This window comes from Heloderma suspectum, chromosome 5 (assembly GCF_057233095.1).
Source record: "Heloderma suspectum isolate Gila_16-S chromosome 5, 16-S_ref, whole genome shotgun sequence".
NCBI lineage: Eukaryota > Metazoa > Chordata > Lepidosauria > Squamata > Helodermatidae > Heloderma > Heloderma suspectum.
In genome coordinates this window covers 60369900-60397353 of record NC_139462.1, presented here as the reverse complement: position 1 = coordinate 60397353, position 27454 = coordinate 60369900, and the positions used below count along the sequence as shown (strand labels likewise).

The 27454-nt window shown below is 39.3% G+C and overlaps 1 protein-coding gene across 3 annotated transcripts in view; it reads left to right on the top strand.

The window, feature by feature from the left end:
• Positions 1 to 27454, top strand: part of INPP4B (inositol polyphosphate-4-phosphatase type II B) — a 436581-nt gene that overhangs the window by 319320 nt on the left and 89807 nt on the right. For all 3 annotated transcript variants that reach the window (XM_084856160.1, XM_084856159.1, XM_084856161.1), the window contains exons 13-16: positions 146 to 250; positions 5661 to 5769; positions 16204 to 16381; positions 21254 to 21466. In XM_084856160.1, the coding sequence (XP_084712286.1) occupies positions 146 to 250; positions 5661 to 5769; positions 16204 to 16381; positions 21254 to 21466 (605 nt within the window). The remainder of the gene's footprint in view (positions 1 to 145; positions 251 to 5660; positions 5770 to 16203; positions 16382 to 21253; positions 21467 to 27454) is intronic.

The window sequence follows — 27454 nt, the reverse complement described above, 5'->3', positions numbered from 1 at the left end:
AACCATTCTTTTCTTAATGCACAATAACCCATTAAAGGTAACGTTAAAATGTTGCCAAAGTAGAAGTATTATTCTGGCATTTTAAGAAAGATAAGACATCTGGCAGGCACTTCAGATAATGATTCCTTGAACTTTTGCTTTCCAGGCTCTTCCTTCAAATCAAGCTGCAGTAAAGGGGAAAAGACACTAGAATTTGTTCCAGTCAATCTACATCTGCAGAGAATGTATGTGCACAGTCCACAGTTAAAAGGTAAACTCTATTTTGTGTGCACTTTGCTGCTTAGTAATTTGATTCAAGGCCTGTTGCAAAACTTCTTTTTCTCCCTGACTCCTATCAGCTGCAGACTTTAAACTTGAGCAGTTCTGCTATTGAAATGCCTAGGATGTATTTGTTCCTCTTTGAACAAAAATAATCAGGATTTAATCAAATTGGTCTTCAAGCAGGGATTTTTCTTCTCACACTTGTTCCAAGTAAAAGTTTCATCTTGTTATCTCTCAATGTGTGCCCAGGTTTATGCAGTGGGGCAAATATATGATGTGAAGCACCTTGCATGCGATGGCTGGGAAGTTCATAATTATTTATTGCTTTTAGCACCCGATAGATCTCACTTGGCAGTGGCATTCTTTCCTCATAGGAGGGATTTCTAAAATTGACAAGGATATGTGCAGGAACATTCTGTAGGGAGGGGAGATCTTAGAGACAACTTCTGAAAACTGCCCAATCTGAAGCATAAAAAGATTATCTGCAAAAAGTCTCTGAAGCGTTAGCCTCCTGTTCCTGAAATCCACATGTTGAGCATGGACATCTGCAGGGCATGTGTATAGGGTTTCCCCCAGGAGGTGGAATCCTACACAATCAGGGTTCTAGCTCCCATGGAGGGCTACACATATAGAGGTGTATGCACATAGGCTTTACCCCTGCAGATGTCCACACTCAATGAGTGTGAGGGGCAAGGACAAGAAGCCACATGAACTTGGGGGCGGGAGCCATCATCACAGATTTGCTCCCTGTTAATTGCATGAAGGGAGCTATGATCCAACCTGAAGCATAAAGCAACGGGAAACTTTGATGATGTCACACCTTATTTAGGGTGCAATCCTATGCAGGTTTAGGCAGAAAAAAAGTCCTACAACTTCCAGCATTCCCCATCCAGCCATGCTAGCTGGGGTATGCTGGGAGTTGTAGGACTTTTTTCAGTTTAAACTTGATTAGGACTGTGCCCTTAGTAGCTTATAAGATGGGGCCTCTTTCTCTAGTTGGTCTGAAGTTTGGCAAGACTGATGCCATGCAGCAGTAGTACAACATCTGAGAAATGAATGCAATTTGGATGGAAAACACCAATTTTACAGGCATCAGAAGACAGCCCAGGTCTCCACTGTAATCAGTGTAGAAATTAAAATTAGAAATGAAACTGGTGAGAAATAACAGATGAAACCAAAATGAAAGAGGCTGCCAAAAGCTGAACAAAAACAAAACAGAAATGATTCAGGGACACATTCTTATTAATTATTAATCACTGGGATTCCAGATCCTTATAGGTTCTTTGTAGACCTTACTGTATAGTTGTGTTTAGCTATAAGGTAATTAGAGCTGCCTGTTATTGTGTTCTAAATAGCTTCCTGTTAACATTTTTAATTAATGTCTAGCTGTCTTGCCCCTGTTAATACTCACTTAAAACTTTTATAAAAAAAATAAGATATATTGGTGCTCTAAACTCAGATGTTATGATCAATTATATCATTTTATGGATAAAGCCAGTATCTGTGCATCATACTCATGGAGAAATGCTGCACCGCCACAACCCCACGTTCATGGTGGTGGCAGTGCCACAGCCCTCAAGGAGCCGACAGGGGCATCGCTCCCATCCTTGCCAGCTTCCTAAGGCTGTAACGCTGCTATGAGGGGGAGGGAAGGTGTAAGGCTTAGGAAAGTACAAGAATTTTGTTTCACTTTGCAAATCCTCAGAACTTGCCCCGTTTGCAACCACGAATGCAAACAGGAGCAGATTTTTGGGGAAATGTTCGTGTATTCCCAGATTTGCAATCATGTTTGAAATATGTGCACTTTGAAATGTGCATTTTCCAAAAAATATGCATTTTCATGCTTTAGGCAATGGAGAAAGTGTGCACTTTTACCATCTAAAAGAAAAGAAAAACAGGTTGCAAAAGAAAAAAGGGAGCAAGGCAAACTAAGCTTCAAAGCGGAGTTTGGAGAATATTGCTGAGCTCTCGAGCATCCCCATTTCTCCCATCCCTAGTTAGCCTAGTATACTGGCCCCCTGCCCAGAGTTCATGCTCATCTTCACTTCTCCACCTGTCACACTGATGGGTAGTTTGCTAGTCTTGTATGTATTTCTGAAGCTTTCATCAACCAGTGATATATATTACCAAATCTCAGTGATGGGCTGCACAAAACTATGTATTATGAATACTGGGACCCTTCTGAGGCTAATGAAATTATTTCAGTTCTGTCTTTAAATTAGATTTTAGGCACAAACAATACATCACTGTTAAATCGGTTTCTGTGGATCTATTTTGAATCCCACCCAAACAGCTAAGATACAGTCCATTAACTCTTAATCATTTGTACAGTGTTTCTGCTTATAGAGACATTTATCACCAGAACTTTTTTAAAAAACAAGAAAGGATTGTTCTTTAGACTGGGGGAATTGAATTCTATTTAAATGTGGCACTTTCTAAATGAAAACAAATAAGTTAAATCTGGAGAAAAATATGTTGGGACTATGACATGTTTCATAGTCCCCTTTATGTGATCGCCAGGGAACAGGCCATGCTATGGCCCAGTCCTGAAGTCAGTCCTGAACTTCACAAAAGCCAGGAAACCACTAAATGACTGGTGGTTGGGAGAAAGGCGATGGAGCCAGGGGAAGGGGAGGTGTCCATCTAGAGGACCCTGGAGGTTCAGATTAGGACCCCAGGAGGGCTATATTTTGCCCCCTCCAAGCCAGTCTGAGTTTATCAGAATTAAAATTCATTATGGCTAGAAAGATGTTGGCATTCATTAATACTAATGCAGATTACAGCAATTAGGCATCACACTGCTGGCACATGCAGGTGAAAACTGTCTTCATAGATGGGTTATGAGGAGCATGTTGCACCAGTAATATAGGATGTTATAATTTGAGGAATCCAAAGTACTGACTTTGACGTATAAAGCAATAAAAACCTTCAGTTTAGTAGAGTTGAGAGGTTCCATCATCCTTATTTCCTATGAGAAGTTCTAAAATAATTAAGAATGACTTTTGTTTAATTTCAAATAGGAAAAGATGTCCAGTTCCCACCACAGGGATGTCACCAAAAATGGTGTCTCTGCTTTGAGTTTTATCTCAGTCTTCTTCTGTAATGTTTAGGTACACTCACCACATGACAGGGCATCATCATGTTTTCAGTTTCCCACCATCAGCAGTCAGGGACATAGAACATCTTTTGCTGCAAGCCTCTAATTGTATTTCAATTGGACAGCAAAAAATACAGGTGGAAGTTCATTTTAGATATCGTACAAAAGTCAGTTTGTACTATGTATTTAGGCTTTCTTCCCATATGACAATTTTTACTTCTGGATGTACCTGCATGAATAAAATGGCAACATGTCATGTATTTCTACCAATTTCCAGATGAGTCATTCAGAGTTATGAAAAGAATCTGGTTCCGCATATATCAGTACTGGACTCATAAGGACATCCACACATATCCATTACATATTATGCTTTGTTAGAAGGGATTTGTGGCCACATTCTTCTGAGTGAAATACATTGTCTAGGAAACAGCCCTTTAGTAAATATAGAAAACTAAGGTGCATTGTTAAGTCTGAATGCATTCAGGTATGACCAGACAAGTATGCAAAATTGATCACTAACCTGGTGGCTTCGTTTGAATAGCTCACTTTACTCTCTTAAGCTTCTTCAGTTATTCCTTGTTGAGTCATTGTTTCTGGTAGTGTAGGTATTGGGTGGCTTAATAATTTAAAAATAATTAATAACAAAATAATAAAATTATTAATTATTAAAAATAATTATTAATAAAGGGTTTTATTTAAAACATTTGTTAGTTTTAATTAACATAAATAAAAAGCCCCTGCAGATATGTTATGGACTTTTGTGGATTATTTTCTGAAATATGGGATGCCCCTTAAATCCTGTGAGGGAGTAATTTTAAGGAAGTCTTGTGACATAAATTCCTTTAGAGCAGACTTCCCCAACCTGGTGTCCTCCAGCTATTTTGAACTCCAACTCTCATCAGCCCTACCTAGCATGAATAGTAGTCAGGAATTATGGGAGTTGCAGTCCAAAACATCTGGAGGGCATCAGGTTGGAGAAAGCTGCTTTAGAATAAAGGGCACATTCAAACAAATTAATGAACATAATTCAGATGTCTGCTGAAGAACTTATGCAGACACATATATTAATACAGACACATATATGTCAATGTTTATGAGAGCAGGGAACTCCAAGGATGGTATACTAAAATCCCCCAAATTTTTAGCTGCATTATGATATTAAAGAGTGGAGGGAGGGAGAGAGGGAGGGAGGGAGAAGGGTGGTGACATCACATTCTGGATGGGAAATAGGACTAAGAAGTGGGAACTGCGACACAATGTTGCAGTCCCACCCCCTAAGAATTCAGGGTTCTAGCCAGGAACAGGAGTCTTGTCATGATGTTCAGGCCTCTTGTGTGAGTGGGGAAGGGATACAAGATGCCTTTCCCCTTACCTCAAGACCTTCTCCCACTGTGCTGTATAGCACTAGAGTTTTGCCAGCCCCAAACCTGAGCATTTTATAACTATATAATGGGGTGGGACATAGCTCTGGAGATAGCTCTAACCATCCCTGTATAGTGCTGGGCAGGAGTTTTTTAACCTCATGGCACGCTTCTCCCCCCAAGTCCCCCTCTCCATGATACTAACAGTTGCCAGACTTAAGCAGTCCAGTTCCCTCTCATACCCTGCTGCCTTTCTCATCCCTTTCACCACTTCAAGTGACACAGATTCTGTGGGAGGGTTCGCACGTATTGCTAAGCCACCTCTGAGAATAAATTACGCAGTGTAGTTTGTTCGCTGAACAACCCACAGTATGTCCCACAGATGATTGGGCTTGCTGTGGGTTGTTTTCTCCCTCCTTCCCCCTCAGGCCTCCAGCTGGCTCCAACACATATCCCAGTGACTTTGCAGCAAAAACCACCTTGGCTCCCCATCTCCACTCCAATCACTACCCCTATTAATTCCCCAGCTTTTAAATATTTATTTTTCACTGCCTTAAAAATGTGTAATTAGGGTCTCATTTATTATTGTTGTTGTTGTTTTGTCAGTCTTTCGCTGGTCTGCAAGTGCGTGCTTATGGCTGTCCGATATGCCTGGTCAGTTTCCTTGTCTGTTTCAGCTGTCCAAGCACAGGAAAGAAGAGTAGGCAACATACAAGGAAATTGACAAGATGAGATTGCATTTTAGTTAATCTGTGCACACTTGCAAAGGACCAGGGGAGAAATAATACAAAGGGAAAGGATGGACCTTGTGCTGCAATTAAGAAGCACCAGAAGTGGAGCAGGGGAAAATGTCAAAGGAGTAAATGCACCAAAAGAGCAGGACAGTATCTCCACTTTTGTGTTTGTATACAAATCTCAGTATTTGTCTATTCCTGTTGCAGATGTTCTTTATGATGTCATCACAGTAGGAGCCCCTGCAGCACATTTTCAGGGATTTAAAAATGGTGGTCTTCAGAAACTGTTGAATAAATTTGAGGTAGAAAGGCGAAAGTAAGTATATTACCAGTAACTCACTATAAAATCAAGCATATTATATTACCATGTTCCTTACTGTTGTAAAATATCACTTCCTACATGTTCTTGCCTTGAAGTTAAACACTAGCAACACTTGTGCTTCAATAAGTAATGCTACAAGTAATACACACAATGAACACATGGTATCTGTTGCTAAATATCAATGGAATAACCATATGTGTTATTCCAACGGAGACTTTCCCCTTTTTCAAACCCCTTGCAGTGGGGGGAGCAGATATCAGGAGGAAAGCAGGTGGGGGGATTTAACCTTCCTGGAGCATCATATTCCCCATCCAAATTGGGGCCACATGTGCTTACACAAGAGTAAAACATAAGATAAGCCTCAGCGATCAGCTATGTGATTAGTGTAACATGTAGTTTGGCCCTGAGAACGCAGCTAGCTAGAACTGAAGACTGGCTGGCTTGGGAAATCTGTGAGTGCTCTGCGGACTCAAAAAGGTATGTAAATTACTTGCAGGGAGGAACACTTTGGGTGCGGGTTGTTGTGCTCCATCTGTGGTGTACACGTGGACCTACGTGCACAGAAGATTTCCCATCTTTGTAGTTAACAGAAAAGCTTCTGCTTATGCAAAACCCTGTGTGCATAACTTTTGATCATGGTGAAAGTTAGGATTAGGAGTGTCCACCGATCACAAGATTTGGGTCAGACCCTTATTCAGCAATTCAGAAAATTTAGAGGGCTACCCATTGTGCATATACACAATTAAGTTCAGTGTGCCAACTGTGACCTGAGTCAGTATGACTTGGCAACAGTTATCCATGCATTAGTCACATGTGGTTCAGACTACCGCAGTGTGCTCAGCATGGGGCCACCTTTGAAGAGTGCCTGGAAGCTTCAGTTGGTAGCTTCAAAACGCAGCAGCTAAGCTGGTAACAGGTGCAAAATATTGGAATCATATTACTACAATTTTGAAAGGTCTGCACTGATTGCCAGTTGTTTTCTGGGCTCAATTAAAGGTGTTGGTTTTAACATTTAAAGCCCAAATGACTTGGGGCCTGTCAATCTAAGGGACCACCTATCTCATTATGAACCTGTCCAGTTATTAAGAGAGGTAGGAGAGTCCCTCTGAGGATACCACCAGTTGCAGAGGTCCACTTGATGTACACACATGAGAAGCCCTATTCCTGTGCCACTCCCACATTGTGGAATGCACTGCCCTTGGAGTTACAGTTGGTTTCAGTCTCTCTTCTTTTAGAAAAGGTGTCAAGACACATCTTTTTAACTTTGCTGGTATTTTATTTATTTATTTATTTATTTATTTCATTAGCATTTTGTTTTGTTACCACTAGTGATACCTCGGAACTCCACTGCAGTACCTGAATATAAAAGAGTTTCAGAATATAGATTTTAATATAAATAGTTTCAGAATATAGATTCTAATAATTCATTAGTGATTACGCTATAAATATAATAAATGATTGCTGACACCACCTTGAGTGGCACTTCCTTGGTAGAAAGGTAGGGTACAAATCAAATAAATACAGAAATACCTGGAAATTATTTCTTTTCAAAGTAAATCTTGTGGAAAATTCACCAAATAGCATATTATCCTTGCGCATGTAATAGAATGAAAAACACAGAACAATGCAAAGGATTTATCAGACCAAGGGTGCTTCTGGATAGGAGACTCCTAGCACTAACACTCAAAAAACATGTGCAGCTACTCCATCTTTTTTTTCCTTAACAGGTTTTTTTTTCTGGGAAGAAAAAAGATGGAGGAAGTGGTGGGAAAATGAAGGATGGCTACAAATAACAAACATTGTTGTCTGGACCTCCCATAAAATTCCATGGATGCGGCAGTGTGGTTGCACAGTACAGGCAAGCTCATCTGGAAGCACCCCTGTTTCTAGTGACAACAGATGTAAGAATTAGAATTTCATAAATCTGTGAAGTTCTAAATCTTTCACTCTCTTGAATCTGCTTAATGGTAGATAGGTAGTTCTGTCTCCTTGGCTGTGTCTACATCTTTTCCTTTCCATCTTCTTCCACTGGTGAAATAGTATGAGGGAAACTCCCTATAGGGCAATGTCCTGAGTTTTCTTTTTTTTAAATCTACATTACTTTTCCCTTCACAAGTTTTTCTTTAGGGAGGGACAAAACCGTTCTAAAACAAATACGCACACATTAATATTCTGCCTGAATTGTGGAACCAAACAGAGATGGTTCCAAAGGCCATAAGAAGAAAATTATTTTATCATGGCCATAGCAACTGTATATGTACATGTTTATCTAGCAGCCCAAAGATGCTTTGAGGTCACTTAGCATTTTCCTCAGCCAACTTTTACAATTTAAATTTTTCTGTTTTATATTGGGAGTACCTCTCTGAGACCCGGATTGCTAGAAGAAGCAACACTTTTGGATAACAGGCAGAATATAATGTAAATAGATTGAAAAGTGGTAGTTGTTCCCTGTGACTAACTGAACTGCACTTCTAAAGAGAAACTGAGGAGGAGATTACCTTCTCTGTTAATCTGGGGAGGTCTCTCAAACCTTTTAGACACTGGTGTCATAACAGATGCTGTCTTTTTAAAGTATCTTCTATGAATATTAAGCACACATGTTATACAATGAAAAAGCACAAAACGTATCAAGTCAGGAACATATATTCTTCTATCTTCTTTTTGTCTCCAGTATGCATATTAAGACGTTACTAAAATATCTCACTCAACATATTAAAAATAGTTCAAGCTTGTATGGCTCCCCTAATTTAATTCTTGCCTGCCTCTTTAATAGATCTGATACTGTGAGTTTTAGAACTTGCAAGTCTGGGGCTTTTTTCTTAAATGTAATTCCATACATTTAATTAAAAAGTAAACCTTTGAGGTCAAAATGTGAGTGAAGAGTTGTCATTATTTCTCCTTAAAGGCACATAATGCAGCAAGGTAAAGTGGAGGTGGGTTTCCCTTTGCCCATACATTCCTTTTTATATAAAGCATTGACCCCTTCACCCCTACTTTATGTGCTAATGCAACATTGTTAGGTACCTAAAAGATCCAGGGTACAGGTTCATTACATAAATTTGGATGTGCATATATATGTGTGTGTATACATGCAAATATAGAATTAATAACATGTATTGACATTTCACAATTTTTTGCAAAAATGATAGTAAAATAAAGAGTGCCTCTGAGCATATGCAGAATGGTTTTCTCTCACTACTGAGCAATTACATCATCTCCCTCCCTACACACTTAATAGTGATGGAATATATCCCACACAGATTAAAGCCTCAGCATTCCTTTTTTAGACATTTAAGTACAGAGCACACCTGTTGCAAAAAGAACTACAGCCCAATCACATATTCTGTTGCTGTCCACACAACTGTCTCTCCTCATTTTTCTATCCTTCAGCAACTCTTCATAAAACAGATGGTTTGTTGTTGATTTTGCAACTCTCCTCTACCTCCTCCCTGTCATGTGAAAGCTCTCATTGTCTTCTCCTTCCCATAACTTAATTTGTACCAAGACTTCACCAGGATTCAGCCAAGGAGTCTGCTTTCAATACTTGGGCTAAGTTATGGAGATGTACCTCAGCATTTACCAAGTGCCTTTCCCTCACCAGTGAAGCTAGACTTCATAAAAAAAGAGGGAGGGGAATCACATATGACAAAATATGCATAGGATTGTGCTAGAAGTGTAGCCATGTCAGTTGAGTGGAATGGGTTGAACAGTTTATTGAGCCTACAGTTTCTTAAGTCTACTATGCTTAATAGTAGGCTTAATAATGACAGGACTTATTTCTGAGCAAAGCAGAGGATCAGGTTATGAACCTCCTAGTCACCCCAAAGCTACTGAGCTCAGATGGAAGAAGCAGGCTTGTACTAAGGCAGATGTCATTAGGGCAGCTCAGAAGATTCAGGGCACAGCTCAGAAGATTCAGGACACATGTCCTGGTGAGCCTTTGTAATGACACCTACTTGCATGCACAAAGATAAAGTACATATTCTTGCCCCATCACATTGAGTTTGGCCTTAAAGCTGTAATCCTGTGTACACTTACCCAAGTGAAAGTTCTGTTGAATTTACTTGGACTTACTTCTGAGGAAAGATAAATAGAATTGGGCTGTCTGTATGAGTAAAGTGACAAGTGTACCGGAATTAAAACACTATGAGAGGTTGACTGGTCAGCTATTTTCCAATGGTTTCCCACCACACCCTCATCCTAATTAAGTGGAAAACATGTCAAAATATTTCCTGTTTGGTCTTTTTATTGCATGAGGGTTTGCATGTTTACTTGAAAGTTAGTCCCAGTATGTTCATGAAGCATACTCCATTGTAAGTGCATTTTGGATTGCACTCTTGAGTGCAATCATAAACATATTTACTCATAAGTCCCTTTGATTCAGTAGGTATTACTCCCATGTAAGTGTGTTTAGGATTAAATCCTTAGTCTCTTTTCTCAAACCCTTCTCCACATGAATCTTGAATGGATCAGTGTTTTAATGTAAACAATGGGTTGGATCCAGACTTAGTCATACTTAAAGTAGACCCACTGAAATCAATGGTCCATCTAGCCCAATACTGTAGGTGGCAGCAGTTCTCCCAAGTCTTATACATCAACAGTTAGCAGACTTAATCCCTGGAGATGTGAAGGAATAAACCCGGGACCTTCTGCATGCAAAGCATGTGTTCTGTCACTCGGCTGTTTCCGCAGTTTATCTTAGAGGCAGAAGAGGGCTGGTGGGAAACAGGTGGGAACCCTCAAACCAGGCCCCCCTTATTCTGGAGCTAGAGAATGTGAGTGGCAGGTAGGTAAGTTCCTATGAGGCTGTTCAGATGTATCTCCAAACCATGGATTGGTATTATACAAATGAGTAGTCATGAGCTTCAGGCTCGTAGGGTCATTCTTCCCATCATATGCATTAGTTAGTAACTTCCAAACCTTGTTTGCCACAAACCATAGTTTTCCATTTCATCAAAACAGGCAAACTATGGCTTGCTGCAAACAAGGATTATAAATTAATCAAGGCATTTAAGGGGAGAACACACACAAAGCCAAAATCTTCCCTCCATATTCTCATAAAGCCAATTTGGCCATTCTAAATGGGAGTTTTGCCACCAACATTTGGTTCACTGATTAGATAATTTGGTTCATCTAATCTTTATTTAAAATATTTAGAAACTTCACATGCTCACTGAATTTCCTGGTTTTGAAAAAGAGATATATTTAATATACAAACTATTCTATCCCTTGGAGTTGTTTTGTTCATTTTTTTCAAGAGATGCATAGAGTTTCTGGAAGAAAAATACTGTGGCATGTTGGAATCCAACTGATTTATTATGGCATGAGGTTTGGTTGGCAACAGCTTTCAAACTTGTACACAAGCGATACACAGTAAATTGTCCAGGCTTGGTCTTAATTTGTTTTGCAGCACTAACATATAGGATGTTTCATCTTCTTGTAAATGGGAAGATTCGTCTTTTCAGCTAAAGTGGATGGCAGCCTAGATTATTATTTTTAAGACCACACTGTGCAGCAACATGTAGTTGATGGGTTGTAAGTTAAATTGATGCAGCGTTTCAGTGCTTAAAATGTCCATAAATCATTTTCAGAATACACCAAAGGCTTTTCCCTCTCATTCAAAAGCTAATCAGATGAGATGTGTTAAAGCAAAAACACACAAGCTTGTCATTATGAGGTTTTTAATGCCTCATTACAAACCCACAAGGAAATCAAAACTGTCCCTGAGGACTTATTACAGAAATGAAGGACAAAGCTAGAGTGTTGAACATTGACTTGGGTTCAAGTCCCGTTTCTGCCATGCCTTAGGCAAGTCACTGAAGCCTGCCTCATAAGTCATCAGAAAGTCACTTCCTCATTTTTAAAAATTAATTTATTTAGAATGTGAAGAACAATGTCCGCATTACAGGTTTGTCATGAGGACAAATGAGAAATATTTTAATTATTGCTTCATGCTTTAACCAGTGTAGTTGATTAATCTAGTTAGAAGTTAATCTAAATAAGATTTTAGTTACTTAAGGCACAAACCTATGCCTGTTTAGATGGAAAAAGGTCCTACAACTGCCAGCATACCCCAGTCAGGCTGGCTGTGGAATTCTGGCAGTTGTAGGACTTTTTCCATCTAAACAGGCATAGGATTGTTCCCTTAATTTGTTTTGGTGGTAGCCCCCAGATTGTGGAATTCTCTCATCACTGGGGGTCTGCCTAGTGCCAACATTGTCATATTTTTGGTGCCAGGTTCAAACTTTCCTCTACTCTCAGGCATTTGATGGCATATGATTGGACTTTTAATGACAGTTGTTATATCGGGTCCCATAGAATCATAGAATAGTAGGGTTGGAAGGGGCCTACAAGGCCATCAAGTCCAACCCCCTGCTCAGTGCAAGAATCCAAGTCAGAGCATCCTGGCTGTCCAGCCTCGTCTTGAATGCCTCCAGTGTGGGAGAGCCCACACCTCCCACTATTTATTGTAATGGTTTTAAGCTGTTTTCAATTGTTTTTAAATTTTGCCTGTCAAATATTTTATATTACATTTTTATTATGTTGTATTTTGGATTGTAATGTTTGTGAACTGCCTAGAGAGCTTTGGCTATTTGGCAGTTTACAAATAAAAGAAATGAAATGAGATTTATGGTAGGATTTTAATCAAGGAAGGCAAAGCTTAGCCAGTGGGACTTCAAGGAACACTGGTTTATTTTTTCAAAATAGTTTTGATTTTGATATGTTATTGTAATAGGAAATGAAAGAAAATATTAAGGGGAACTTTCCTTTTAATGATGGCCTCATATAAACCTATATTCCATACCAGTGAAACTATAGTTCCACAAGCCAGTAATGGGCATCAGCCTGCACACTCTCCCTAACCCTGTCCTCATCCTGAGTGGTGGTTTAAGATCCTAGTTAGTAAATTTATTATATTTTTAATACACCTGATAACAAATGTTCTCTGGGTGGATTACAAAAAGCTAACTGGACATTAAACCACAGTTCCCCATGTAACAGGGAATTGTATTGTAAGTTAACCAGGATCAGTGCAGCAGTGAAGGCCGAGGGGAGAAGATGGGGGGACCACAAGAGACTGACACTCAGTCCTGGCTAGCTAAAGTATGGTTTAGCTAGCCAGGAATGTACATCTGAACCAGGCCAATAGGTGCTAGGTTTTTTGTTGTTGTTGTTGTTATTGCATACGTCCTTCAACATCTGAAAACGCATCTATATAGATTTTATTTGTGATATGCATGTATTTAGTTTTAATCAATTAATTGGTTAAAAGGTAGTTAACCAACTCAAAATTCTTTAGTTGACTGACTGCTCTACTTTTATGTGATTTGCACATTAACAGTTCTAGAAAGATAATAATGAGTATATGACTTGTTTCCGTTTCAACAAATTTGAAACAGGACTTTGGAAAACTTTCTAGACCAGAAGCAGATAAAATAATTTCAAGATGAAAATGCATCATATAACCTCTCGGCATTATCATTGGAAACACTATATCCCCTCCACCCTATCTAACCTTCCCAGCACCCTAAATATCCACATTCTGCTTTCTACTCTAGCCTTGAACTAGTTGGGAAATTTCTTGGGATTTTGCATGTGATAAACCTGACTGGCACATCACAGTTGAGGATGCATTCCTATTCCTTGTGACTGCCAGGAGAATGCTGATCTGGCCATTTTCCCTTCACCATTATGCTGTTCTGCCAGCCCTTTACTTTATAGCTGCTCCTGAATTCCTGTTGTCCCAGGGCTGCCCCTTCACAATGGTCATACTGTTTGTTGTGTATTTGGGAGGAGGAAGACAAAGTGAGGGTTAATGCATAAGGCAATTCGTGATGTGCATCTTCATATCCTAGAGGAGATTTTCTTTTCTCTATGAAGTCTAATTCATTCCTGGGTTGTATAATACCAATAATGATTGTTAGAAACTTTATCCAGTACCAGATGGTAACACTTCTAACTCAATTTACAAAAATTACTCACTTAACAGCAGGAATGGAATTACAACATGTTATCATGAAACACCAGGCATTTAACTTACTTCAGTTCTTAATATATTAGGAAATTTGTAAGTGGAAGGTCACTCTGTAACACTATAACACTTAGTCAAAATATATTGTGAGTTATGTACTCTGAATATTGAGTGTTCTAATGTAACACTTAAATCAAAACTCAACACTAAATTAAAAGTAATCTAACAAGCAATATGGTTGTTTAAAATTGTATGTATAAATTAGATTAATGACAGTACTGACATATTAAATTCCAAAAGGGGGAAGAAACACCTTATCCCAGAAGACATAATTATAGACTGTGTGAACACTGCACACAGACACGGCATATATCAAGGGGATTTTTAAACAGTGTAACTAAGATTACATTCAGGAACCACGCTATTATCCCTGCCTTCAAGTGTACATTTTTTTCTCAGTTATATAACTAACTGTGCAACTATCTCATTGGTATCTGTTTCAGTGAATACTTTGTCAGGTTTATTAGAACTTTATTCTGTATTTATTCAGTGCTTCGGTTTGTAAAGATTAGCAGCTGAAATTCTGTTATCAAAAGGTGATAGTAGAAATGACTTTCATAATGAACTTGAAATCTGAGTGCACAAGCCTTCTATCAGATTTCATATGTAATAGTGGTGTGTATGGGAAAAAGAAAGAAAAAGAATATATATGTAATACCAGTATCTACTTTCACAGAGTTCAGCGTCTCTAAATCCTCAACATCTCTAAAAGTAAATGTTAACATTCTGAAGGCCTATTGGGCCAGTAAAGAAGCCTGTACAATCAGATTAACCAATTAATTGCTGTTTTCATTTTCTTTTGTTAAAAAAATATTTTCCAGAAAACCTCTGACTTGTCTCTGTTGTTCCCTGAGTACCTTACGAGGGCACTCCCTATCCAGTCTAAATGATCTGAATATTGGCCACATCTGGCTCCTTTGTGTTTTTGTTATTGTACTAGAAGGATCAGGCTTCACTGGACTGGCTGGCCTCCAGTGAAATAGGATCAGGGTTGCATTGGGAATTTCTCTCCACCCCACCCCCACCCCCCACACACCATTTGAGCTACATTCCCCAAACATTTGGGTTTCGGAAGGGCTTATTCCCTGAACATGGAGTAGTAGTGTGCAGATGTATACAGAAAAACCATGAAAAGGTGAACAGAAAGAGAGATCATACTAAAGATCACATGACAAGTTTTCACCCGAGTAAGCTGGTTGTTGCTTTAGCTGCAAGATTACAAAACTGTGAAATTAGAAATGGGTGGGGGGAGTGTTGCTTCTACTTCTGTGCAACGCTTTTGCTGATTGCTTTCTCACCCTAACTCTCCGCTTCTTCCCATATCTCTTACTTGTTTTCCCATAAATTAGACTTTTTCAGCCTTGTGTGCTTTAGCAAGTATTGGACAGTGACAAACTAATTAGTTCTGCCCTGGATGCTTTAGCTCACTTGAATGACCAATACTAAATATATCTCATTAATCCAAGAGGTTTGTCACTTACTGCTTTTCTCAGTGAAACAAAGCATTGGTGATAACTCTTGTGCAATGTGCTTGGATTGGCTGATAATATATTCTTCTGAATTTTCCCTTCACTTGCTTTTCAAAATTAGCCATGTGATCTTCTTGATTACTCTCAGTCTCTTTACAATAGCTCCTCTAGTGGAACTAAGCCAACGTAACTTGTCACTGACTTGAGCACACATTTTTTCCTGTTTACCTTCATCTTCTTCTTCTTCCCCTCCTTATATTGCTCTCCTTTTGACCTTTAGATTTTAACCTCCTCAGGGCAGAGGGCTGTCCTTTTGTTCCTACTCTGTAACAACTACACCAGCATCATAACAACATTTCATAGAGGCAAAAGTGGTGCTGATCAAAATGACTGTGTTATGACTGTGTGATCAATACTGATTCTCTTAAGAGCACGTATCTGAATGGTAATGAACTGGATTGGGCAGATAGAATAACAGAAGGTAGAATAAGAATTTTATACAAACTTATTATAAATTGCCGATTGTATCTTTGGTGACTGTAGAAACCTCTATTTTCTTCAAAATTGTAAAGAACAGGAGCATATGTGGGATTTTTGTTTTTGTTTTCATGGTGCACATACAACAGTTCATTCAAAGACCTTCAGGGAGTAATTAGTTTCAGCAGTGCTGCCTGGAGTGTTCATCAAAGAAAAGGTTACCATCTCTCTGTTCTGGCAAGGTCTGTTTTCTTGTCTTCAGCAAGTTGGGTTCTAAAATAATGGCTATAAATGTGTTATAGTAAACTTTAGATTACCTTTCCATACTAATTATTGAGTTGATGAGAGCCTTCACATACAGAATAACGATTAGCCATCTGGCCCTTAAAGTGGAAACAGGTTTTGATTTTATGAAAAAAATATTTTGTCTCTGCATTTATTATTCTACAGTACTGGGTACCAATGTATTTACTATTCACCTGAAAACACAGCCAAGGCAAAAGAAGTTCTCAGTAACATCAATCATCTGCAGCCTCTCATATCAAGCCAAGCAGACCTGCTGCTTAATTCTGCAAGGCAGCATTTGGCAGACAGCTTGAAGAATTCCTTAAAGATGCTTTCGGAAACGGTAAGATTCAAAAATAGTCCCTGCAGTGGCAACTAGAACTACCAAACCTCCAGCTCCTACCTCTGTCTGCATAAACTGGCCTCCTTTGTAAGAGGAAATATTAAATTATTCTGGTGGTTACACGGTTTAGGACTCGGCCATAGGAAAAGGACACTCTTTTGCTGTGCCGTTGTTTATTGTTCTCAAGCATTTTTTTTGGATTTTAAATATAGGGAATAAAAGTAGGTATCTTTATATAAAATAGGAGAGTCTTCCATTATTTTACTTTTTATATATATTTTACATGCTGGCTGCGAAACTAGCAGCTGACCAAAAATAAATAATATTCCTGAGGCATGATAAGCTCTTATATTCTTTATGTAAGAATTCCTTGTTGTTAAGTACATTCCACATGTGCTTTCTTTAAAATAAAAATTGGATTGATTGGATGACTTATTCATAGGTTTTCGCTGCTGTAGTAGGGATGGATGAGAAATTTGTTTTAGTCCGCTTTTGATTAGGATTTACCCAGTTCACACCTTCCCAACTGAACACAGATTCAGACGCAGCCTGAGGTCAAGCTCTGTTTGCTCCCAAGCTTGCAGTGTGATTTGCAGACCCCTAAAAAATATGCTTGACAGCATGTGTACATTTCAAAAACGTGCATGAAAAAATACAAACGTCTGAAAAATGTGCACAAGTACGCTTTAATCAGTCTGAGAAGAATGCATACATTTCAGAGTTGTGCACAATTGATGCCTACATTTGGAAAAAATAGCACGAAAATATGCATAGGTTTTCATGCGAAAAGAAAAAAATAGAGTTCACAATGGACCTGAGTTGGAACAAGTTTCAAGATGGAATTTGGAGAACTTTGCCAAACTCGGGGTTTGCTGATTTGCACATCCCTATGCTATAGCAATGGAAAAAATGGCATTTGCTAGTTTAAAATTTAATCATCTTTTGGTCTACTGCTCTTATGGGAGTAGGGAGAAGCACAAAATCCTGTTTTAGCCAGTTACATGTAACGGGATACTCCATATTTTTAATGGTCTGATAGTCTTCTAAATGTGACAGATTTCTGTCACATTTAAACAGTGAGAGTTGTATCAGGTTTCTCTAATACTCAATATCTATATACCTGTGAGGAGCAGGAAGGATAATTGCTAGCAGTTGGTTGAACTGCTGTAAGAAAATATGTGGATTGGAGATTTAATCTGAAGCAAGGAAGATGTCCCAGTTCGAAGGTTTTTGTGCAATTCTGCTAAGATGAAACTGGGAGAGTCGTTCAGATAGGGCAGCTTTCTTTTATTCAACAAAATCTTGCTTTCTATATACTGGGTGCCTAAGGATGAAATGTTACATTTTTAACATGATAATAATTTGATAATCTGAACTGTAAACTTGCTGTCAGTCATTGTGGATCATTGGACTCAATGGTCTTATAGGCCCCTTCCAACCCTACTATTCTATGATTGCCTCTTATTACATTAGGTAATTAATCATGAGATCTCAGCAGAGACCGAGGCTATCACTAGTTATCAGTCATCTTTCATGTGCTGGTGGTCACTTTTAAAACATGTTTCCGTAACATTGTGAACTTTGCCCCCTCTCTGCCTTACACACACACACACACACACACCACATTTGCACTACATTTCCCACACTGTTGTGTGGAGACATTCTGCTGCTGCATGCAAGGGTGTGTGAGTGGTGGGAAACAATATTAGCTAATCTGTGCCCTTTGTCTCAAGGTTCTGGAAGTTTCCTATTTCTTCCGTCCTTTCACAGCATCGTGCTTGTGAGTTTCAAACACAAGTGATTGACTGATTCTTTTCCAACACTGCTCAGCAGTAGCACCCCTGAGTTCCCAGACACAAAAGTCTTCCTTGCCTCTAGCTCAGCCTGGAACGGAAAATCATTACAGAGAGAACGCCGAGAAAGACTTGGTTGAATCAATTGCCTTTTTCTCCTTTCTATCCTGATGCAGCATGAAATAACAATGTTGTCATTCCACAGGCAGGGATAGGGGAAATAAGCCAAATATTTCCTTTGAGCCACCCACCCACCCACACTCACTTCCCTCAGTACAGTAAGCTCTACAGTAAACTCACTAAAGTTTCTTAACTCCCTTTATCTGGCATTTTTTTCTTGCCTTGCAAAATTTCCCTGGCACCAGATAAGCATCTGCTCCTCCCCAAAATCCTACCTGGTAAGCATCAGGTGGTGCTGCTTGTCCCACCATGGCCCAATTCACCACCTCCAGAAGTATCACGGAATCTCCTTCCCTGTGGTGAGATCCCGTGCTATTCCAGTAAGAGTTTGAATTCAGAAATCATGTAAGTATGGCCAGTTTCATGATTCCTTCTCACTCAGGCAGTCCCCTTCCTCTTGGCCAAGTGTCAGTCAGATGGTTAAGTTTGCATGTATTTCGCCCTGCTCACATAGTTCCTGGAGTGTGAATTGGCCAAATTACTTGCATCTACTTTTCATGTCTGTCTCATATCCCTCCAGGGATGTTGAAATCCTAGATGGACTTAGTTGGAAGTAATTTGGGGGATGGGATGAAGTATAGGTCTACTTCATATGTTGGATGGCTGATGTTTCTGCAGTGTGTCACTCTGTGAGCACTGTTTTAAGTTGAAACGCACATCTGTAAAGTCAAAAGAAATATTCCCCTTGCAGTATATCCTCTGCATAGTCACACATGTGCATGTCTCTTTCTAATGTTCACCACGTGGATATGCTGCAAACATCACTGCTGTGTAAAGTGTGACGTGGGTCTGGCCTTTACTTTTAAGAAAACATACATAGGGCCGGGGGTGTTGGCTTTGGGGGCCTTTGGGCATGACACCTTCCCTAACCTGGAAGAGTCAGGACAAGGCAACTGAGAACTTTTTTAGGCTGCATCTGGCCTTCTTGGATACACTGTCCGAAGTGGAGATGATAGCACTGTTTGGACAGTGTGCTGTCTGCTGTTCTTGAGGCCCACCAAACCTTGCCACCCTCTAGCCACCAGCCCTGGGTATTGGTCATCTATTATCACTCCTGAGTCACCGAGAATTGGAAACATTCAGAGGAGAAATATACAGTGAGGAAAAGTAGGAGACTATGGCTAGGTCTACTCATGACTCAGAGTGTGGTGGGAATGAGTTAATAGAAAAGACTATACCACTTCTGGATAAAATTGTGGATACCACAAGTCAAAACAAAAATACTTGTTGCAAATAAGAGAATAACACACCCCAGGGGCAAGGCTTTAGCTCAGCCCTTTGTGTGCTGTACCAGTTTCTATTTTCAGGGAGTTCTGAACAGCTTCTTGAGCTTCCTCTCCCAATATCTACCAGCCAGGCATTTGGGATTTTCACTGCTCATGGAGGCACTGCTCATGGGCCCACCTATGGGCAGGGTATGGGGGAGAAGGTGATCCAAGTGAGGGCTTTTTCAGTTGTGTCATGCTCATTGTGGAAATCCCTCCATTTGGAAGAGCATCGGGCATCTTCACTACCTCATTTCATCAGTTGCTTCACCCAGGCCTTTGGATCCTTGATTATACCTTTGAGTCTTCTGTTTGTTGAACAGTCATTGGAATATTTTATTTCACTGCTGGTTGGATCCAATAATTTTTTAGGTTTTTTATAACATTATTTTATTATTGCTTGTCTTTTGTATTGTTATTTTATTCATAACCAACATTGACCTGCTTCGCACGATCACCGCAACGTACCACAGCTTCTTTCAGTCACGGAGGGCTGCACTGCATGCCAGGCAATTTTTGAATATTCAAGCCGCGGCTTGTTGTGTCATCTGAAACTGGGCAGTTTCAGTTGTGCGAGGGTTAAACAATCCTCGCATAACCCTAGAGCAGACCATGGCTTATGCAAGGGTTCCGACGACATGAATATTCAAAATGACCACCAGCATGCACCACAGCCCATGATAAGCCATGGTGGCTTATTTGATGGTGCGAACTGGCCCTTTGTGATTTGTTTGAAGAGTGGTATATATATTTAATAAATACACAGGTAAAATAAAAAGTCAGCAATAAAAATCCATGTGTAGACCATGCGGTTAGGCCTGAAAGACACCTATAGGGAGTGGAAGAACAGATGAGGAGCTCTGGAAACACAAATAGAAGGTCTTACATCTTAATGTATCCTTAATAAGTACTCCTGCTTTATTTTATATCATAAGTGCTAGTTCCCTTTGTGTTGCTACATTTACTATGCTTATTCCTCACATCATCTTCTTAACTAAGTTGGGATACTCGACAGTCTCTTCTTTCAGGTGCTTTTTGGAACCATAGTTCTGTAGGATGACTGTATCGGTTATATTTTTTCATTAATTTGTTAGAGCTCTTAAAGCATCTGCATTTATATAGCAGCATATTCACTAAGCATTTACATTTAATAGATAAAATGCATTAGCTAGAAGCAAGCAAAATAAAAATGTTTATAGTCATTTTTTATTTGTTTGTTTTTCGTATATTTAGTTATTAAAATATATTCCCCTTCCTTCTCAAAAAGCACTGAGTGGAATGCAAAATACAGAGAATAATTTTTTTTATTATTTGTTAAAAAACATATGTACAAGTTCTCTGCATACCAGAGATTTAGGAATCTTTCCATTCTGCATGATAATGTAATTTACATGCCTACTCAGAAGTAAGCCTCAGTAAGTTCAATAGGGTTTACTCCCTGTTGTGAATATAGGATTGCAGCCTTAAAAGCTTATAGTACTCTTACACCAATAGAAATTCAGGTGTGTAAAAATAGATAACATTGTATATGCTTTTCCCTAGTCTTTGGGACCATGATAGCAACTACTGGTTATACAGTAAATTATATGTACATTTCTTGCATCTTGCTAACGTCACACTCATTTTATTTCTAGACAGAGTTATTTGTGCATGCATTTAAGGATCAGCTGATCAGAAGTGCCCTTTTAGCTCTATACACAGCCCGTCCAGGTTGTGCCCTGAAAAAACCAACTGTGCCAAGGAATAGCGTTGAAGAGAGTGGCGATCAGCCAAATCAGGATCATCCATCCCAGATTAAGAGACAAGATTCTATACCTCATCATTCAGAATACGATGAGGAAGAGTGGGTAAGTAGCCTCAAAATCACATCCTTTGCCCTCAAAGGTCCATAGCTACATAAATACAATTACAAATTGTCAATTATGTGTATCTTTGGGTTTTTTTAAAGAACTCCAGATGGGCAACCAGGTTAGTCAGTTGCAGCAACAACAATGGATTCCCATGACTAATAGATTTATTGGAGTGTAAGTTTTCGTAGAGTAGAGCAGACTTCATGGCTTATGCCACAATAAGATCTTTTAAGACCTTCAGGAGAGGCCCTTCTTTCACTACTACTATCTTCAGAAGCCTGTTGGCTTCTGAAGGCCTTCTCAGTGGTTGTTCCCTAGCTGTGGAACTCCCTGCCAAGGAAGGCTAGGTTGGCTCCCTCTCTGCTGTCCTTTCACCAGCAGGCAAAGACATTTTCATTCAAGCAGGTCTTCGGCATGTCTGTTGGGTTGGGTGCTATTTTTATTCTGTTATCGTTGTGTTTTTAATTATGTTTTTAATATATTTGTTTTATTATTGTTTAGGGCTCAATCCTATGGAGATAGTCGGCAGCCTCTGAAGTTGGAGGCCGCTGAATACCCAGTGAAGGGCAGCCAGAGCACAGAGGCAATCCCTGCCTCCGTGCTCTGGCCGCTCTGCTTTTTGGCTAGACAGGCTGTTTTGCCCATCTAGCCGCAGCACTTCCAAGCAGGAGGGAAGGAGGCTAGTGCAAGCATAGGAAACTGCATAACGCAGCTGGCCCTGTCTCCTCCCATCCCTTTTCCCTGGAGCCCTATTTCCTACCTCAGATTCCAGAAACCAACAGCCCTATGTCGCCCCCAGATGCTGTCTAAGGAGCATAGGATTGCTCTCTCAATCAAGTTTTTATTTATATATGATTGTAAGCCACCTAGAGTGCCATTTTCTTGCTGTGCCATTTTATTTATCTATGATTGTAAGACACCTTGAGTGTCATTTAAAGGAAATTAAAAATATACCTTTTTGTATTTAATGCGATTCTGTGTATTTATATAACATGCAGACATTGAACAATAGTACGTTGCTTTCTATAAATGTATTCAATGAAAAATGACAGCTTTCATTATCCCAATTCCACTCTCACATTAACATGATAAGATATAATGGTGAATAAAGAGGACCAGTTTAGTCAAGTCTAAATATAAATGATTCAAAACTGCCATATAAACCAACAAAATAAAAAAAAATTTCTAGCAAGAGGAATTAAAGCCAATAGCCTATAATTTTTAAAATATAGTATATCAAAGACTAAAATTATTTAGATAGCTTAGATTGGCGTGGGCAACTTGTGGCCCTCCACATATTTTGGCCTACCAATCCTATCAGCACTAACCAGCATAGCCAGTGGTGATGGATGATGGTAGTTGTAGGCCAAAACACCTGGAGGGCTACAAGTTGCCTACCCTGGGTTAGATAGAGTGAATTCATTTATTTCATTACAAGGTTTCACATTTCACCTTTCTTCATTCCCCTTCCGTCACACCTTCCTTTCTTCGCTTCTTTTTCTTCCTAGTCAGGATTCTCTAACCTGTTCGTTATTTTCTGTCCATTATTACTCTGGATGCAGATTACAAAAACATCTAAATTCTTTTCATAAACTCACTAAGACAGCAATCCTATGGTCCCTGGGTGAGCATTTCAGGGACCATAGGATGGCTCAGATTACTGCTGTGAGGTTGGAGACAGTGCTCTGACCTCGGAATGGGGAGTCAAAGATTCGTCCCCTATCTCCCGCCCCCTTGCAGCCAGCGCAGAGAAAACCATGCCAGCTCCCTCTCCGAGGCTGGTATTTTTCCTGTTTAATCTCAAGTCCACAAGTCAGCTTCAAGAATTGGATCAATATATGGATGTAGGTGAGAGTCTTGATTTAATTACTGAATTCGTGTGTAGGGGCACATTTTTGACCAATACAACCCAATAGTGCCACCATAGATAGCCCCAAAATCCATGCCCCATTCATCCATCCCTTCTTTCAACTGCCCTGTTTCTCTACTCCCTAAACTATCGTTCTGAAACATCATCTTCCCCAACTAGGGATGGACAAGTCGGTCTGTTCTCAGTTTGTGTCAGTTTTGCATGTGTTCATTCTTAATTCCATTCCATCCTGTTTCCAAATTCAGCTGAGAAGGGGGAATGAAAAAAAATCCACACAAATTTGTATGCATTTTATTTGCACTGTACCATAAAATACTCATTTTATACACATTGTGCTATAAAATAGATGTTTTAATGTCCATTTCATTATACGATATGCATTTTACACAACTTTTAGTACTTTTTAAATCAGAAAATTGTATTGCAGAATTCTAAGAAGTGTGAAATTGGAAGGATAACTGCATTCAGTTCAGGAATTGGGAACTGTGTCAGTTTGCTTCCAAATGCAGACCAAACAAAATGCTCAAGCATTATCAGCCCCATCCCACTCCCTCTTTATCTTTTCCCTCAATCTGTATTTCTCCTACAACACTCTTCTCTAAATTCCAGATCCCACTTTCTCTGGGTCCTTACCCCCTCCTCAGTTTCTCTTACCACTCTTGCTGTGCAATCCTATATATATGTCTACTCAGAAATATGTCTCATTAAGTTCATTGGGACTTAGTCCCAGGTAAGTGGGTATAGGATTGCAACCATAGATAGCCATGGCTTAGTTCAGTCTAGAAAATATCTTCACAGAAGTTATTTGTCTGTAATAGCTTTGACTTACCAAGATTTAGTAGGCTACCTACCCACAAATATCTATATTTTCCATTTATGATACATCCATTTCTTTGCCTACTTTTCTCCTGCATTTGTTACTGTCAGTGCATTTCTTGGTATTTTGCCTCACGGTGGGAAGGGTTGGAGCAACAAGATGAGAGAGGCACAGTGGCTGTATCCACTATCACTGACTGAGAACATTTAAAGGATTAAAATCTGGCATCCATAGGTGTAACCTTCACAAAATGATCTCAATTAAGAAGGTACCAAAATGTAAGAACCAAATCTCATAGGAACCAAAGTGTTCCATGACTGGGTGGAGTTCTGGGGTGCATCAATACCTGAACAAAAAGTAGAGCCAACACTCTTCCAGTGAAAGAGCGTTCCAGGTAACAAATCGTGAAAGCTTACATGATTTGTTACCTGGAGGCAATTTTTGCTCACCACAGGCAATCAAGGAAGTGGCTATTTAAAGTCTGGCTTAGTTTCTCTCTCCTCCCATACCTTACGATGTAGAAAGCAAACTGGGTCACAGCTTGCATTCTGTTGAGCCAGAACATAAGAACTGCCTTGCTGCATCAGACCAAAGATCCCATCTGCTCCAGCAGTTTACCACTAAAAGTGGCCAGACAGATGCCCGTTGGTATCTCGTAAGCATGGCATAATATTTTTCTTCTTTGCGAGGCATAATATTCATTCATTCATTCATTCAGACTGACACTTTCCACATGGCAATATAATAAAAACAATAAATGTATGTTTTTAAAACTATAAAAATAAAACAGCAGAATCAGAAATTAAAACAATTTCCAGTGTTCTGCACAGCTGCCTCCTTGCAGGGCACAGTTTTCCTCCTGCTCTTTCAAAGAAAAGAAAAACCAGGGGGAAACTGTCTAAGACAAGTGGTATTTTGTGGATTAATAATGCAGCAGATACTACCTTACCAACTGGTGTGAAGGACCCCCTTGCAAGTTTGCATGAGGGAGGTATTGTATCATGCTGCAAGTCACTTTCTGTGACGCTACGAATAGGGAAGCTAAGATGAATACAGATTGAGGTGCTGAGAAAAATGTAATTGGTAACAGTATTCATAGGCAGTACCAAAGCACTGCTAACTTGGTAAAGAAAAATATTTCACCTGATGGTTACAGATTGTCTCTGAGTAGTTGCTCCCATTTTCTTTTGCCAGCTGTTTCTATCATTCTAAAGCCTTCCTTCAGGGAGGATAGAAAGCCATGCCATACATAATGCAAGAGTTAGGCGGGCAGAGTGCCATTTGGAAGCCACCGTTGTATATTCCTATCTGGCTAACATGGCTGCTTGTAAAGTGCTGTTTGAACAGCAAGGAACAAATACGAAAGCAGGCAAAGTTATACATCTGGGCTCAGTTTATCCAAATTGAAATCTTCAGAAAGACGTATTTCAAAATATTGGTTAAAGAGAAAACTATTCTGTATCACTTGCATATGAAAAATAATGCATCTGGTTTGCAGAACTATTCTACTAGGTTTGAAGATACAATAATTAGGTAAGCATTGTTCCTAGATACCTTTCCAATGTGGCATCTTATTACATAGGTCCTTAAACACAGAGTGAGGCACATTTCAACCACTCTCTGGAGACACAAGCATACAAGTCTAATTGCAGTATAACTTTAGGAGGGGTGGTCCAGAAATATCGAGGCTACTGCAAACAGGGAAGAGGAAGCAGCAAGGAAAATTTTATGGAGCTAGAATCTTTGCCAAATCTAAGCACCACTTCTGTGAGAACAAATCAGATCTTCCCTTTGGAAAAGGAAAATACACATATTGGGCATGTCCTATGGTGGTCATGTTTTAAACTGTATACATATGTAAATGCATTGTAATGGTTGAAAGGGAAAATTAGTTTTTTCACTTATGAACCAGAAGGCACAGGGAGGAGAGAATGAAGCTCATGATTGCCATTCTGAACCTCAGAGACTCGCATAAAATATGATAGTGAAGTTTGGCACATGTCCCAGTATATCTCAGTAGCTATCAGTATAAATTGGGCATACCTCCAGTGAAGTTAATTGCCTAACATAAATGAAAATGTGAGGCAAACCAACCCTCCTAATACTAAAACATACCAAAATGCATCAGCTGTCACCATGTAAGTTCATGTGGTTTAGGGTAAGATCCAAATTGCCCTGAATAGGGCCAGTTTGAGTCTCTGATTCAGATCTGGAACCTGTTTACAAAATAGGGATATGAGTTCGGATCTTTCTCAACCTACCAAACGGCCAAATACAAAAGCTAGCTCCTGTATATACCTCATGGGCATTACTGGTGATCTTCGTAAGATACTATTTTTGCTTGCTTATTTTACAAAGAGCTTGCTAAAGGCCAAAATAGATCTGGTGTTAAATTTACGTTTAACATATTAAATTTACATTTGACGAAGTGGACATTTTAAACAATGTAGATAAAAGCTGCTGTGGTGGGAGGCTGATAATTAGCGTGACTGCAACAGGTGGAGAGGAGGAGCTTAACCCTTTCCTTCCCTGCCATGAACTTGACAAAATTTGCTTCTTTGAAGCTGCTAATTGCATTAGAAAGTTGGGTGGCCATTTACAAATTACCAAAAAAAAAGAAATGCATCACTTAAAAAAAAGGACAAAAGAGGACAGTAATTTGCATAAAATTCACATATGTGTATTTATATGTATAGATGCAGATTTATAAATCATTATTGTAAGTTAAATAGAAATCAAGTATAATGTGGAAGACTGTGACCAGGTGACCTGTGTGCCTGTCTGTTCAGTCTGCTGTTCAGCTGCCAAGTCTTGATGAGCAACAAGAGTTTGGTTCCTTATATTTAAACCAGACTGAAAGGACAGCCCTTCAAATAGAGTACTGTCCACATGGCCAGTCTACGAAATGTAAATTTTTGTGATGACCAAAATTTACTGAGGAGGAAAGGATTAAACTCCCCTTCCCACCTGCTCCACTCGCTAATAATTATCAGCCCGCCCCTGCTCAGCAGTTGCTATTCACTTTTTTAAGTGCATGTCTGTTTATTTATTTATGTATTTTAGAAATGTTTATGTCACTTTTCAAAACAAAACAATAAATCCCAAGGCAGCTCATGTAAACAAATTTTAAACAAAAATAATATCAATATCTAAAAGTAAAACTATTTTTTATTTTAAAAACTAAATGAGTAGCATAAACACAATCACAGGAAGAACTAACACAAAGACAACAATGTCACAATTTTTAAAAATAATTAAAACAAGCAGCATTAAATTAAAATTGGCCCATCTTCTCTAT